Source organism: Pan troglodytes, chromosome 8, assembly GCF_028858775.2.
Source record: "Pan troglodytes isolate AG18354 chromosome 8, NHGRI_mPanTro3-v2.0_pri, whole genome shotgun sequence".
Taxonomy (NCBI): domain Eukaryota; kingdom Metazoa; phylum Chordata; class Mammalia; order Primates; family Hominidae; genus Pan; species Pan troglodytes.
Window position 1 is genome coordinate 33,186,517 of NC_072406.2, and position 17,836 is coordinate 33,204,352.

Consider the following 17,836-nt stretch of genomic DNA (forward strand, 5'->3'; position numbering starts at 1 on the left):
TGAAAACAAGGATGGAGGATTTAAACTCCTAGGTATTATTCAACAGAGGATTCTGAGAATGTTAGTCATCTATTTGGGAAAAAAAATATGTATTTTTAAATTTGGTTCTTACTTTTCACCCTATTCCAAAATAAATTTAAAAGAGTTTAGAGAAATAAACTAAGAAATGAAATAATGGGGTAGCTAGGAGAGAATCTGGCAGTTATTTCTTTAATGCTAAGGTAGGAGAGGCTTTTCTGAGCAGAAAAGCAATAAAAGAAATTTTGAAAGAAAAGGTTGGAAAACTTCACTATGTAAATATACAAACTGCTGTATGCCAAAAACAAAACAGAAAAAAATAGAATTAAAGGGAAAATTACAGACACGTGGTATATTTGACAGGGATTTAATGCTCTTACTGTATAGAAATGTTTGCTTTAACAAAAAGAACAGCCCAATCAAAAGAAATGGGGAAAATAAGTGATTGTACATTTTAAAAATGTAGAAATACAAAGAGTCAATGAACATTTAACCTCACGAGTAATATAAGAAATGTTAATTAAAACATGAAATATCATTTTAATATAAATCCAAAAAAAGGTGAGGTTGTGTATTTTATAAGGGTTAAAATGACATAAGTAATCTCATATATAGCTTGAATAAATCTCCATAAAACCGTGTAATGGTGTGTATGCTGTCATTAAAAATTACCCCTTACCAACAAAAACAAACATAAACAAATGGCATTGCAACAAACGAAAAAGCTTCTCCACAGCAGGGGAAACAGCAAAGTGAGAAAACCTACAAAATAGAAGACATTGATAAACTATTCATCTTACAGAAGATTAATATCCAGATACAAGAAACTCAAACATCCGAAGAGCAAATAACCGAAAACGTAATTAAAAACTAGGTAAATGACCTGAACAGATATTTCTCAAAAGATGATATACAAATGGCCAACAAATATAATTTTAAAAATACTCAACATCATTAATCATCAAGGAAATGCAAATCAAAACCACAATGAGGTATCATCTCACCCCAGTTAGAGTAGCTATCATCAAAAAGATAAAAAGTAACAAATGCTGCTGACAAGGACATGGAGAAAAAGGGAACTTTTATGCACTGTTGGTGGGCATGTAAACTGGTACAGCCGCTGTGGAGAACAGTATGGAAGTTCCTCAAAAAACAATAGAACTACCAGATGATCTAGCAATCCCACTTCTTGACACTGATGGAAAGGAAGGGAAATCAGTATATTAAAGAGACATCTCCACTCCCATGTTTACTGCAGCACTATTCACAATAGCCAAGATATGGAATTAACCCAGCTGTCCAACAACTGATCAATGGATAAAGAAAATGTAGTGTATATATATATATATATATATACAATAGAATACTGTTCAGCCTTATAAAGAAGGAAATCCTGTGATTTAAAGTAACATGGATGGAACTGGAGGACATTACGTTAAGTGTTTCACTGATTTGAAGTCCAGAACAGAAAGTTTAATGCTACACATTCTCATTCATATGCAGAAGCTTTAAAAGATAAAAGGTGATTTCATGGAAATAAAATGCAGAACAGTGGATATTCGAGGCTGGGAAGAGTAGGTGAAAGAGGGAGAAAGGGAGAGATTTGTTAAAGGATATAAATTATAGCTAGATGGGAGTAAGTTCTAATGTTCTATTTTATATACAATATAATAGATTATAACGATATAAAACTATATAACAATATAACATATATAATAACAGTATAACTATTTAACAATAACTCTATCTTGTAATATAGTTAACAATAATATATATTTTCAAATAGTTAGAAGGAGAATATTGAATGTTCCTAACACAAAGAAATGACAAATGTTTGAGACGATGGATATGCTAATTAACCTAATCTGATCACTATACATTGTATGTATTAAAACATAACTACATACCCCATTAAATATGTAAAATTGTCATATATCAATTAAAACATTTCCTCTCAAAGGATATTTATGGACATGGGAAAATGCCTAGACTATCAACTTGGAAAAGCAAGCTATTACATGTTGTGATTCCGATTATTTGAGTAATTCATTGGTACAAGTAAATATGCATTAAATAAAGACGAGGTTGAACGGAAAACTAACACCATCTTAGCATTGGGATACACCTACTTTAGTTTGTTTGTGAATTTTTTGTAAATTTCTTGCAAAATGGTTATTTTTAAAACCAGCCAATGCTGTTTAACATATACATATTATTTAGAGTTTGAATTATTTATTGGACAATATTTTTCAAATTGTGTGCTGCAGTTCAGCATTTTCACCCAGTGGGTTGCAACCAGCATTTTTTAAATGAAATATAATGACATAGAAAATATATCTGTGCTTTAAGTGGGTCTTTGTAAAAAAGGAACAAGAAAAAAAGGAATCATTGCAACAAATATTTAGCTTCAATATGTACACACAGATATACACGTAAATACCCAAACACAATGTTAAATATACTTGCTATTATGGTTTATTCTAAAGAGGTTCAAAGACTCTATATTGGAGAAATTTTAATTGAAGATTTCAGAAATCTCATACTTTATGTTGCCAATACATTTCCATCCACCTGATGCAGGTGAAACTGAAAGTCAGTGAGGAATTCGGGTTTCACTATTTCCACATCTGTTGGTTTTTAAAAATGTAACAAGGGCAATAACCCAGCAGGGCTTAAACTTGTGAAATTATTGAAGCTACAGTGCTCTGTAAAGGATTGTGTAAGTCAATACACACCCAAACTTGCACCATTTAAAACTCCCTTAGCCAGCATATTTCAATATGTTCTAGCATCACTTAAGAAGTTACACAGGTAGCAAAGATAGAAATTGGATTTCACTGTGAGAATAGTATTGCAAGCAAATCAGTCAAGTCTTTAGAGTCGAACACTGTAACTTTTAGCTATTTTCAAATGAATGAATACTTCATTCTCTTTCCCATTCTAAGTAGTATTTTAAGAAATTTTTAAAATTTAGACATAAAATAAATACCAAAGTATCTAATAATCTAGCTAGAGTTGCTGTTTCCTAAACTGGGCTTAGTGGATTGTCCCATTGTATAAGTGGCTTTGTTTTAATGCATTGCAATTTCAACTTGTATTTCTGTCTATCTTTTTATATATTTGTCATCCCTGTAATGCCCTGAAAATGCGCAAATGAGGACATTTTGCCAACATCATCAGTGGCTTTTAATCAGAACGATTTCTGAGAAGATTCACCTATTTCCAGATAAGACTCAATATTGTAGCTTCACCCAGTGTCAACTCTTTCCTATCCTACAGGCTCCCAAACTGAAAACAGACTAGTTATAAAGAGGTGACATTCACAGGAAGAAGAACTCCAGCATGCAAAGCCAATTGCAAAAATCATTTTCCTTGTTGGAAATTTTATCAATGAAAGATAGGATAACAACTAAAAAGTAATGGAAATACCTTTTTTGCCTATTATTTGGAGGAGAGAGAAATAAGATGAATTTTTTTTTTTTTTTTTTTGAGACAGAGTCTCACTCTGTTGGCCAGGCTGGGGTGCACTGGTATGATAACAGCTCACTGCAGCCTCAGTCTCCTACACTCAACCTCCTGCACTCAAGCAATCTTTCCACTTCAGCCTCCCAAGTAGCTGGGACTACAGGCATGCACCACCATGCCTGACTAATTTTTCTTTTTCTTTTTTTTGTAGAGACAGGGTTTTGCCAGGCTACTCAGGCTGGTCTTGAACTCCTGGGCTCAGGAGATCCTCCTGCCTTGACCTCCCAAAGTGCTGGGATTACAGGCATGAGCCACCGTGCCCAGCCCAATACGAATTTTTTTCTTTAAGTGAGATGACAGAATTGGAAGAATAAAAGTCCCTGATGTTGTTATGCTTTGTAAATACACACGTATTAGGGCTACTCTAGATTCTAGAAAACTGCAGGAAAGATTGAGCCTTTACTTTGGAAAACCTGCACCTCTGCAAGATGCCACATGTACGGATGACTACATTCTGGTGATTAGGTAAAGTGATCCCAGTTTTCCATATGAAATTCATCTCTAAAGCAAAGTTCTTGTATTCTGCAGATAACTATTCTTATGAACATTGGATTATGATTTCAGCTACAAGTAGCATCAAGATCTTTTATCAGAAGAAAACACACTCCACCTTCTTGCATATTCTAATGATGTAAAACTTCATAAGTGATCCTACAATTTTGTCTCTGTAATAGGTTATGCATAGAGTCATCTGTCATTCCCAGAGTAGTAAATAATAAATGGTTCAGGTATGAAAATTCTGAAAATTTTCAGCTCAAGATTGTTGATTTTAGGGGAAATGTGTTTAGAAATGTACTTGTCCATTTCATGCCTGAGGCCAACTAGGAGCAAGCATGCCTGTATGGGAAATGAGATACGATTTTTTACTAATTTATAATTTGAAATAAGGATAATTATAATTAACATTTTAAATTTTATGACGATTTTTCAGTTAAACTTTTTCAGTATTTCTAAAGAAAATTATTTTCCCATATCTTACAGCTCCATACTACCAGTTACCTATTTTATGTCATAATAAAACATGTTATTGGCTGTAATCACTGCTGTTTATCATCTCATTTAAAATACTGATGCTTCTTTTTAAAGCATCTTTCCATTTCTTTGATGCCGGAGGATCATTTTTCATACTTTTGCATACTGTGGCAAGAAAATTTACTAAATGCACAGTGGATGTTTCCATTAAGATAACACATCGTGATAAATACCCTAAGGCTAAAAGGATCATATAAATCACCAGATAATTTGATGTAATATTTGTCCAAAAATCTTAATAATTTTACAGAGCTTTATTTTTACATATAGAACATAGTTAAGCAAACTACAGTAAATGAATTAAAAATATGACCCACTTTCTGGTTTTATAAAGTTTGATTGGCACACAGCCACACCCAATCTGTTTACACATTTATCTGTGTCTGTTTTCAAGCTGTGACTAGTTGGGACAGAAACAACGTAGCCCTCAAATCCTACAATATTTACTATCTGGTCCTTTATAAAAAAAATTTGCTGGGCCCTGATCTATAAACTGATTTCTAATGGGGTCTTAAGATTCTATGTAGTTTCTTTGCTAAATTCTTCATAGATGTTTCATTTCGCTGGCAGAATGAAACATGTTCAATTGCTCAGTAAGACAAGCACTTCATTTTTGATCCTTATGTATTGCTTATGTATCTTTTAACATTTACTCTATTTCCTACATAGGAATATATTACCCTTGCAAAATAATTCCTATTTCTGAAATTCTTTCTGCAGAACTGACATAAGTTAGAGATTTGATGAGATTTATACTTTTATCTCTTGAATTGATACATGCCACAAGCTGGGAGAATATTGCTTGTTTTCTAGGCTGCCTTATTTAATGGAATTCTCTTACTATGTTCCCTGGGGGCTTTGAAATCAACACACCATTGAAATTGAGTGGAAATTAGTATAATTAATTTGAAGTACTGTATAGCTCTCTATTAATTTGTTTTGGAATTAGATAATGGTGAGAAGAGAATAATTTGGACATAAAAACATTAAAACCCTACTGCAGTTAGGAGTTCACATTTTGTTGAAATCAATTATGTGAGAAATATTTACAAACCATGTAATTTCTGTCCATTTTGAATAAAGATTTGGCCCATACGTGAGAGCAAATTAGAGTTTCTCTCATAATATTCTATGATATTAGTTCCCAAAAATGATAAGGGACTTTATGTTATAAAACACATTTCACATTAATATGGTACATATAATTAACTCCTAAACATTTTCTAAATCCTGTCTATGAAGTGAAAACCTCATTTATTCATTTTTCTATGATAGTCAGATTTGGTACATGCATACCATGTACCAGAGGTATTATTAGGCACAAAGGTATAATTAGGTATTAAACAAGCTAACACTTAATCTTTACTAGACAAATACCGAACTTTTAATCCTTATATAACCTCCCCCACCTCATCTTACAGATGAGGAAACAGGCTTAGAAAGGAAAAATAACTTAAGAGTACAACATTTCAGTTAGGAGGCATAAGTTTCTTGAGATATATTGCACAACACAGTGAGTATAGCGTATTGTATCTTTTGTATTTTTGTGTATTTTTGCTGTACCTATCTATTATATATTGTATATAATGACTATATTGTATATATAGTGTAGTTTATGTTTCAAAATTGCTTAGATGGTAAATTTCAAATGTTCTTATCACAAAAAAGATCAGTATCTGAGATGACGGCTATATTAATTAGCTTTATGTAATCTTTTCACATTACATACATATATCATAATATCACACTGTACCTCATAAATGTATGCAATTATAATTTGTCAACATGCAATACAATCATTCAAAAAAACAGAAAAGAAAAATAACTTGTCTAAGATCACACACCTTTTTTGTGACCAAGCAAAAATACTAACTCAAACAATTGGATTCCAAAGCCTCACTTTTAATCATGTTCTCCTGAAAGCTTTGTAAGATAAACTCAAAAGCTGCCAATTGTAGTGTAATAGTGGACATTTGCGCTTGGTGTTGGGGGGTCTCTGAGCAAGGGTTGCTGAATCTGCTGGGTGGAAGGAGAAGGAGCTATTTCTTGGAGGAGATTGGGGTTGATTTGGATTGGGTTTGCCAGTTGGGTAGGCCAGCCGTATGTAATAGTGTGTTCAAAGGTAGAGTCATGAAAGAGCACAGCACCTTCGGGGAAGGGAAAAAAATTTGCTGTGCTTAGAGCAAAAGGAGGGTATGAATGGGTTGTAGAGCATGGGCTACAGGAGTGAGCAAGAGGCCTGAATATATTGTAGAGGAGGTCAGTGTGGTAAGAATCCCCTGAAGGTGTTTATTTACAATAAAAATTGCTGAGTTCCAATTGCCGGAGAATCTTACTCAGTTAGACCTATGAATTTGCATTTGGACAGGCATCTCAGGTAATTCCAATGTGGGAGAGCCTCTTTGTGAATCACCGTTAAAAATGTTGGAAAACAATGTGCTGGATAGTGATATGGTTAATGTCATTGTGCTTTGAAACACACACACACACACAGACACACACACACACAGCACCTCAGTGGGGACAGGAAGCTGTTCTCAAAAGTGATTTTGGTTTATTTAGAATTCAGAAATAATATCAAGGTGTCTTTTCCTAGTGGTTTATACAACTGTCTCTCACACACACATTCTTGTGCTTATAATTGCTTTTCGATGCCATTTAGATTACTGGCCTCTAAAAAATGCTAAAATGGCTGGATCCAGTTTTATTCATTTTTAAGGCACTATATGCCACAAAAAGTATGAGCTTTTCAAACCAAATCTCACTTGTTTTGCCATTCTCAGTCCTTTCCATTCTAGCCCTTAGTAAATTTCAATTAATAAGAAATTATTGTCTTAAATAAATGATGAATTACTTAATTGATTTATATTTTCAGTAGAACTTAATTTCACACAACATAATTGGGGGATTAATTAATAAATCAAGCAAACTGCATTTCTGCACTTTTCCCTGGGATTAATTTAATAATTTAAAGGACTAATTATTCCAAGGTAAAATTTCAGTTGATATGCAAATTTAAGATTTGGCACCGTCTTATTAAAACATAAGGTAAAAGTTTGTACATCCCATTGGCTTTGGATACATTTGAAACAGAATAACTGAAAACAAACCGTGCTTTAAGAACGATCTGTTCCATTGAATTACTTATGGTTATGGTCAGGTGGCTCCCAAGAAAATGTTTTTTTCTTCTGTAGAAAATTGATACATCCCCATCTTCCAAAACAGAATGTCTTCTTCAATGTTTAAACAAACTCGAAAGGAAAATATAGGAGGGAGCACTCATCTGACTCATCTGGAATTAAATAGACTCCACACATCAAAATCTCATTGGGTAACCAGAGATGGCCTTGACCAACTGGGGATTCTCAAATTTAGGATGCCAAATCCCACCCTGATGTTTACTCCACACTTAAGCTTGTTCAACACAGATGGTAGGCATAAAATAGCTTAACTTCAATGGATCATGCCCTGAGAGAATGAGAGAGATGGTCTTCTGTGTTGACAGGAGGGTTGTTTTCACATTCCACTTGAATTAAATTATGCTCGTTCATCCCATGGTGCATAATCTCTGGCAAGCGTTCTTAGAAAGAGCTATCATGTGGACTCATTGCAAAACAAGTTAAAAATAATAAAAAAAAGAAAGATTGCAAAGTAATGCTTTGAGCACTCTAAGAAAATATAAGGCAAAAGTTGAACAGCTTCCATTTATTTTGAAAAATATATAGATATCTATTTAGAGTAATATAATTAACGTGGATTTTTATATATTATATATAGATATATTGTATTAGTCCATTTTTCACACTTCTGATAAAGACATATCTTAGACTGGGTAATTTATAAAGAAAAAGACATTTAATGGACTCACAATTTCCCATGGCTAGGGAGGCCTCATAATCATGGTGGAAGGCAAAAGACACATCTTACATGGTGCAGACAAGAGAGAATGAGAGCCAGGCAAAAGGGGAAACCCCATATAAAACCATCAGAACTTGTGAGACTTATTCACTACCATGAGAACAGTATGGGGGAAACTGCCCCTATGATTAGATTATCTCCCACTGGGTCCCTCCCACAACACAGGGAAATTATGGAAGCTAAAATTCAAGATGAGATTTGTGTGGGGACACAGCCAAAGTGTATCGTATATGTTTATATGTTAACATTCAGGGGCAATGTATATCTTTAATTTCAATGGACTGGCAAAAGTAGTTTGAATTTCTCATATGAAAAAGATATTATGTATCAGATATAGTGGATATTATGATCAATATAAGACCCTAGCTTTCAAACGTTCTCAACTAAGTTTGGTAATTAAGACATAAGTATCGGGGGAAATTCAGCCAGATATTGGGTGAAATTCACCCCCAATATTTCATGTAGGTACTTTTATATTTTCCCTAAGTGTTGGCCGGTCTGAGAAATAAAGGGACAGAGTACAAAAGGAGAAATTTTAAAGCTGGGTGTCCGGGGGAGACATCACATGTCGGCAGGTTCCGTGATGCTCCCCAAGCCATAAAACCAGCAAGTTTTTATTAGTGATTTTCAAAAGGGGAGGGAGTGTACGAATAGGGTGTGGGCCACAGAGATCACATGCTTCACAAGGTAATAGAATATCACAAGGCACATGGAGGCAGGGTGAGATCACAGGACCACAGGACGGGGGTGAAATTAAAATTGCTAATGAAGTTTCGGGCACGCATTGTCATTGAAAACATCTTATCAGGAAACAGGGTTTGAGAGCAGACAACTAGTCTAACCAAAATTTATTAGGTGGGAATTTCCTCATCCTAATAAGCCTGGGAGTGCTACGGGAGACTGGAGCTTATTTCATCCCTGCAGCTGCAACCTTAGAAGACGGCTGCCCCTGAAGCGGCCATTTCAGAGGCCTACCTTCAGGGACGCATTCTCTTTCAGGGATGTTCCTTGCTGAGGAAAACAATGAGAACCTGTGGACACAGGAAGGGGAACATCACACACCGGGGCCTGTTGTGGGGTGGGGGAAGAGGGGAGGGATAGCATTAGGAGATATACCTAATGTTAAATGATGAGTTAATGGGTGCAGCACACCAACATGGCACATGTAACAAACCTGCACATTGTGCACATGTACCCTAAAACTTAAAGTATAATAATAAAAAAAAAAGAATTCAGTGATATTTCTTTTTGCTTTTGGAAGATATTTGCTTTTGAAAGAAGAGAAATATGGCTGTGTTCCTCCCGGCTCACCAGCAGTCAGAGTTTAAGGTTATCTCTCTTGTTCCCTGAACATTGCTGTTATCCTGTTCTTTTTTCAAGGTGCCCAGATGTCATATTGTTCAAACACACATGCTCTACAATTTGTGCAGTTAATGCAGTCATCACAGGGTCCTGAGGCGACATACATCCTCCTCAGCTTACGAAGATGACAGGATTAAGAGATTAAAGACAGGCATAGGAAATCACAAGGGTATTGATTGGGGAGGTGATAAGTGTCCATGAAATCTTCACAATTTATGTTCAGAGATGGCAGTAAAGACAGGTGTAAGAAATTATAAAAGTATTAATTTGGGGAACTAATAAATGTCCATGAAATCTTCACAATTCACATTCTTCTGCCATGGCTTCAGCCGGTCCCTCTGTTCGGGGTCCCTGACTTCCTGAAACACATAAGTACATGAGATTTTACATAAAAGAGACAAAAATTAAAGTAAGATGTATTCACAGCAATACAGTAGCCCCCCTTCTCCAAGACCTTTAGTGGATGCCTGAAATCAAGGATAATACCAAACCCTATATATACTATGTTTTCTCCTGTATATACATACCTATGATAAAGTTTAAGTTACAAATTAGACACCATGGAAATTAACAAGTAGTAATGAAATACAACAATTATAAGAATATAGTATAATAAAAGTTATATTAATGTGATCTTTTCCTCTCTTTCTTAAACTATCTTATTGTACTGTACTCACCTATTTTCAGACCATAGTTAACCATGGATAACTGAAACCTCCTAAAAGGAGCGACTATGGTAGCAATGCTTTATCAGAATGTGCTCTGGATAGTAATTTCTGGGTCTTAGAAAATTATTGAGCCGTGTAAGAGTACGTAGGGAAGACAGAAAATTATTCCAGTCAAGGAAGACAGTATGAGTGAACAAAGTCTAATTAACACAATGCTTGCTAAATTAGATATTTTAGACATGACCTATTTATAGTGCAACTGGGTGTCCCCAAGAAGATACTCGGGTTCCATGATTCACTAGAAAGACTCGCAGAACTCAGAAAAGCTGTTATACTCAAGGTTGCCACAGGAAAAAGAGATGAGTTAAAATCAGCAAAGGTGAAATGCACGTAGAGTGGAATCCAGGAGAGACTAGTACAAGTTGCCAGTTGTCTTCTCCCAGTGGAATTGCACAGATGATACTTAATTTCCCCAACAACAATGTGCAATAATACACAACAAGTACTGCTAATCAAGGAAGCTCACCCAAGCTTGGTCTCCAGGGTTTTTATTAAGGGTTCATTCATCAGGATAGAATGCCCTTGTGACTAATCTTATCTTCCAGTCGTCAGCTCTCCCCAGGGTCAAACTGTTACAGCATGGCCCAGGGTCCCAAGTAAATGAAGTCAGATATTCACAATAAATCAAATTGTCAGCATAAACTATCTGCATGGCTCAAGACCCGAGGTAGACACTCTTAATAGGCAGGATAGTCCAGGAGTTTAGAGGTTACTTCTCAAGAGCAAGTCAAGGGCCAGTCTTTTTTTTGGAACATGCAGGGTCTGAAAACCCCACAACTGCCAAGTTAACATTTTACTGCACAAAAGGGAAAGAGTTTGTGTGATGGTGGGTCTTGAATGAATGAGTAAAATGAATGAATGAATGAACCTGAAATCATGAAATACAATATTTGCAAAAAAAAGTGTGTATTTATTTGTTTCAATGATGAGAAAAAAAATACAAGGTAAAAGAAAATCCACTTCATAGAAGAGCAATTGGTCTTATCTTTGTGCAGGGATCTAGGTATTCCGTACAGTGCAGTTTGCTTTAACAGTGATTTGGTTGCCATGTGCGATCCTAACAGTGACATCCTAAGCAATGAGTGATTATTTAGCAACCCTCTAAATATTTCCCTGCTTCTCCAGTTGCGAGTTCTATAGAAGAGTTAATGTTACGCTAAACTGAACATGTGAGAATGAACTACCTACTAATCTTTTACTTTTAATTTCTGTCCACCACCCTGCACCCTATCCTTCCTTTTCTGAACTGCATTGTGGTCTTCTTTGAAGATGTTCCAGTGGATTTGATCGTCATCGGCAGGACTGGGTGGACAGTGGATGCCCTGAAGAGGTACACATGCTTTATTGTGACAGAATCCTGGGACCAAGCTGTCATATATATGTGTTTTAACTGTTAATAATTTTTATTCAAAATTTATGCCCTAAAACTTAATGAAAGGAGAAGAATCCTTCTATAAGCCCAATGTCTGCAAATATTAGGGGTTCAATAACAGCTGGCTATTTTTGTTAAATTAGATAACATTTTCATTACATTGTAGCAACTTGCTACAACCCCTAATAGATGCAGACATGGGGCTTAACTATTTATATGTATTATCTCATTTCATTATCATATTCATTCTATGAAGAACAGTGCCTGCACTGTCACTACCCCCATATTACCAAGGAGAGAAAGGGGAGGAGTGAGGGGAGCTTGTGGGGAGGGGTGAAGTGTGGGTTCTTGGAGAGTCAGGTAAATGGCTAGGGAATAGTAGGGCCAGGATTGGAATCTGTATGAGCAAAGAGGAGTTCTCTTAAATGCTTGCTATTTTTCTAGGATGTACGAAACCATTGTTCCTCTTTGTAATTCAAACAGCAAGACCAGTGGTATTGTGGAGGGTGGAAGACTGCAGCAAACTGATGTGCTGTAATAAATGAGAAATTGTATAACATTAGTTGGCATAGAGAGATGGTATAATGTTAACTCTGAGGGAAACATGATAGAGACAAGGATGCAGTGAAGTCATGTAAGCAACTGGACACCAGAAACAATTTTAACCCGTTTAAAAGCTTTGCAGTGAATCGCATTTATACTATCATTTCAAGATCATATAAAGATATCTTATAAAGTTTATGAAGAAAAGCATTTACTTCTTCTCCCTTCATTAAGTTTTGGGGTATCAATTTTGAATTAAAACTGCTAACAATTACAAAAGTTTAGCAAAGCAAGCCATGCCGAAATGCTGTTTTAAAAACTATTTGTTCAATGGTTACTTAGAGACTTTTTTAAAATTCATTTTTGGGGGGCATGTTTCATAAAGATCTTGAGCAATACATTTTTAAAAACATTCTTGAACTTTAAATGCAGTATTGCCAGTGTAGCTATAACCAACCTTTTGGCATTTCATTTAGGGAATGACAGCAGTGTGTGCTCATCCATCTCACCTCACTTATCTAATAACGTAATTCCAAAGAGTATCTATTGACAAAGCCATAGTTGTGTTTTGAGACAATCATTTCTTTCATATAATCAGTTACCTCAATATAAAATGTTGAAAATGAATATCTCCATATGTGTAAAGATTGAGAATGTAAATCAGATGTATATTTTTTCTCCCAAATTTGGTTTATCTTTTCATTTTCTCTATGATTTTATTTCACTAACATTAATTATCAATTTAATCTGTCAAATGTATGAATCTTTTATTTTTATGATGAGTTTTATATGCCTGTGCATCTTGTTTTGGAAGAATTTTCCTACCAAATTTCATCTAGGTATTATTTTTGTGTATTTTTTTCTGAATGTTTTAAAGCTTTGTCTTACACGTCAAAATCTATTCCATTTGGAATTGGTTTTTATGTATTATATAAGATAGAGATTCAGTATCGTGGGGTTTTTTTTCTTGATGGATAGCCAAATTTCAAGCACCATTTGTTAACTAATCCTTTCTTTTGGCTATATCTTGCAAAGTCACCTGTTTTATGTATATTTTCTGGGCTCTCCTCTTCTAAAGCTCTGTCAGTACTTAGATCAGTGTCCCACTGTACTAATTACTATTGTTTTATAAGAAATCTTACTATATACAGGACAAATCTCCTTACTTTTTCTTCTTCACAAGTGTTTGGGTATTTTAGGGCTTTTGTCCTTCATATAAATATTAAACTCACCTTGTCGAGATCTGTAATCCATCAATCAATACATCTTTCTAACATTTTATTGGAAATACATTAAATTATGAATTATATCACATTTCCTAATTACAGAGGCTTTTAAAATTTACATTTTTTACTATTGACTTCTAGACTAATTGAGTCATCATCAGAGAACATGTTATGATCTTTAAAGTTGATTGGAAATTTTTCATGAACAAGTACATGGGCATTTCGTACAAAGGGTCTATGTGTGTTCAAGAAAAATGTGTGTTTTCCTGTTGGTTGGGTGTCAAGCTTGATAAATGTACTCTTCAGCTATACTTCTCCACTCTCTTTATTTTCACCTTCTGACTTCTTTGAAAGCTTGACATTTTCATCTTTTCCTCATATTTTTAAACCTCTATTATATGTAATCTCTTTCCTTATTACTCTGTGCTGTATTTGGAGCAATTTCTTCAGATGTATTTACCGGTTTATTAATTCTCCCTTCATCTTGTTTAATATTCTGTGTAATCTACTCACTGAAGTAGAAATTCCAACAAACATATTTTTCATATCTAAAATTAAATTTGACACTTATTACATCTGCCAAGTATTTTATAGTTTCATGTGAACCGTTCATTTCTCAATTTTATCTTTTATGATTTTAAATATTCCGTGTATGATTTTTGTATATTCCATATTGGATGATCCCATTATCTAAAGTTTTGGTGATCTAAATAGTGTGGTCATTGTTTTTGCTGAGTCTTTCTCAGACAGCTATTTTTTTTTCTTTTTTAGTGTATATTTGTCTGATCCTATTCTAAGACCTAAATAGGTGATGTTTTCCACCAAAGAAGATTTGATGATGGGATCCTCAGGATTTTCAGGCTACCATAAGTCTCTGCCCTAATGTGAGGAGGAGAAGTTCAGATTTTTCTCCCCTGTCTACTACTGCTGCAAGGCTTGTTCTCTTTAGAGCGATATTGATTTTGGATTTTTTTCCTCAGGGCAAATTCTGCTTTTTTAACTTCCCTTAGTGTATACAGCTCCTACTGTCTTTATAGCACATAGCTTTTGCTTTGTTTTATTTTTTGAGTGGGGAGGGGAATAAACAATGGAAAGGCACCATTGGGATATTCTTTACCTCCTGCAAATCCTAAGGCTTTAAAATTCAAGTTTTATTCAGAATCTATTTGTTTTGTTATAGGAGGGCTATTTAGTTCCTTAGTCTGCCGTTACTGCCAAAAGCAATCTGAGCCTAGGATTTTTACCTTAAACATAGGGTGTTTACTGAACATTAGATCCTGTTTACGGAATACTAGGTCCTGTTCATTGACAATAGAAACACAAAGAGAGAATAATATATGGCAAGTTCCATTCTATACTCCTTGAGTTTGAGATGTGTGTGACATTCACATGCAGACACCTGGTCAATAGATGACTTTTTGGGCCTGAAATCCAAAAGAGGAATGTGGACTAGAAATATAGATTTATGAATAATCAACATAAAGATGTTCATTGCAGTCATGGGTGTAGAAGAGATTGCAAAAGATAATGCATAGAATGAAGTGACAGAGCAAGAATGATCCATAAGAACCACCCCAACACTTAAGGAATTGACATAAATAAAAGGAAATCGAGATGGAGTTGTGAGGGAGGTGTCAGAACATTGAGGAGAGGGTGTGTCACAGAAACCAAGACAGGGGAGTGGACATCTGCACCACAGGCTGATGAGGTGTCAGTAGGACACCATGGAAGATGTTGGATATTTAGCTAAGGAGATATTTAGAAACATTGGTACGAGAAATTTCAACTCAGTTGGATTAGGTAAGAGCAAGATTGTCATAAAAGGGAAAGCTGGGAGTCTGAGAAGACCAAGGCAGACTGATCTCTCTGGAAATATGACTGTGTATGAATGGAGGGAAAGCAGTATAATGTCAGGATGCATTGGGGAGAAGAGGGAGGCAGTCCCTCTTCTGGGACTGCCTCCCTTTGCAAACTGGAATTTGGGTTTGCAAAATAAGATTAGGCATGCTTGTGTACCTTTAAGTGTTGTTGATAAGAAGCCAGCAGAGAATTAGAGGTGGCAAATATTGTAGAGAAAGGACTATGATCACATAAGCAAATTCACAATACCTGTGAAGGTGGGCTGAGTTGAGCTAGGACATAGGTTGAAATAGGTTGAAAGAATGGCTATAAGGAAAGGTCCCCATTCATTATCACAGAAGGAAAGAATAGGTCAGCCCAGAGTCAAGTAAGTATGCTGATTCACTAAGAAATTTAAAGAAATCTTGCTGATCATGCCTATTTATCAAGGAAATGGAAGGTGAACCCAAGGAGTAAAACTGGGAGAATCATGATGGGATTGCAGTTTTAGGTAAAGTGGAGAGAGCTTGAAATTCATACTGAGCATAATGGGAGAGGTGATTAGCAAGACACAGCAATGCTGCCAAGTGGTATGCACGGCCCTGCTAAGGATGCAGATGTTTGTGGAGCCCCCATGGCGGGTCTGTGTGATTATTCTCCAGCTGTGCCTGGCTTTGGAGCAGGCAGGGAAAAGGCAGATCTTTTCTTTAAAGATGTTGTAGAAAAAAAAACTAAAAAAAAAATAAAAAATAAAAAAATAGAGCAAGATGCTTGAAGCTACTGAAATGAGTGGTTGAAGTAATGGGGGAAAAAGAAACTTAAAAACAAAATCATTTTCCTAGGCTTTCTAAGTAGTCAAAGAATAAGAAGAATTGGAGTTCACAGGTACAGGGATAGATGGAAAAAGGATAACTGAGCTTATGATTTCAGATCTAAAACATTTTCCACTACAGATATAGTCCAGGGTGTGGGGATGACAACTAAAGTGGTATCTGAAAGGAAATAATTAGATTAATGGGGCTCAGAGGTGCAGGAACTGGAATTTGGGGAATTAAATGAGACCCTGGTATGTTTAGACTTAAAGTGGAGAATAAACCTGTTTCATATCCTATTAATGAAAAGGAGGCTGTCTCAGGAAGTCTGCATTAACAAGGGGAAAGGCACCTAGTGCTCCACTAATGATGAGAGAAGTTTAAGAATGATATTTATTTAACAATAATTTTAAAATGTGGGATGAGAACCACTCATGTCCAGAATAGTTATTTTCTACTCAAGGCCTACCTGAGAGAGGGAGTCCACTGAGGCACAAAAGGTGGATAGAAACACCAACTTCTAAGCTATAAAAGTTTGGATGTTGGAGGTTGTTACCAGTGAAGGTTGTAGGATTTGTTTTCAGAAATTAAAAATAAAAAATTCAGTATGTCTCATTTCCTGATGTTTTCAATATAGCTCTGCTAGGAGGAAGATAGGCTGAGTGATTACATGAGTTCTGTTCAATCCGTTGCTTATGTGGTTTTGAATATTTCATAAAGGAAAACAAAATTTTAGACATTCATTCAACTTGTGACAGATGATTTTTGAAACAATGAAGTAGTATGGGGAAGTTAGCAAATATTTCGGATTTAGCATTGTCAGTTTGATACGAAAGGAATGCACTTTTTCTCCACAAACCTGAGTATGTTTTAAACCTTATCTTTATGCACCTGTTTTTCTTCTAGTATAAATTTTCCCTTTTGACAGTGTGTCTTTTATAAATATACCTATGTAAAATTTAGGGCAAGGTAAACAGTAATATGAAAGCTTAACAGCAGTAAATGATGAAACCTAAATATCTAAAAAGGGAAATGCCTTGTTCCATCCATCTTTTTCTCTTTCCTATTTTATAAACTTCATAAATTAGCAAAATCATTAATATAGTCTTGTACAAAAGTAATTTATTCCTTGTCTTGATATGAGAGGCTTTTGTGCTTTACAGCCCAGCTTCTTTGATGTAAGTTCTAAAAATAGATTTGTGATCACTCCATTTGTTTTCCTTTTCTTTTCTCTTACTAGTCAAAAGAGAAGATGTGTGAGAATACAGAACCAGTGGAAACTTCTTCTCGAACCACCACAACCGTAGGAGCGACAACCACCCAGTTCAGGGTCCTAACTACCACCAGAAGAGCAGTGACTTCTCAGTTTCCCACCAGCCTCCCTACAGAAGGTACCCAAGAGATAGTTTGCTTTTTTTTTTTTTTTTTCCCCCTGAAGGAAGGAAAAATCACTGTGTTGAC

The 17,836-nt window shown here is 35.3% G+C and overlaps 1 protein-coding gene across 2 annotated transcripts in view; it reads left to right on the forward strand.

Moving 5' to 3' along the window:
* The window catches only part of PLXDC2 (plexin domain containing 2), a 470,147-nt gene that overhangs the window by 385,858 nt on the left and 66,453 nt on the right, over window positions 1–17,836 (forward strand). For both annotated transcript variants that reach the window (XM_024346245.3, XM_063781455.1), the window contains exons 10-11: window positions 11,853–11,913; window positions 17,616–17,766. In XM_024346245.3, coding sequence (XP_024202013.1) covers window positions 11,853–11,913; window positions 17,616–17,766 — 212 coding nt within the window. The remainder of the gene's footprint in view (window positions 1–11,852; window positions 11,914–17,615; window positions 17,767–17,836) is intronic.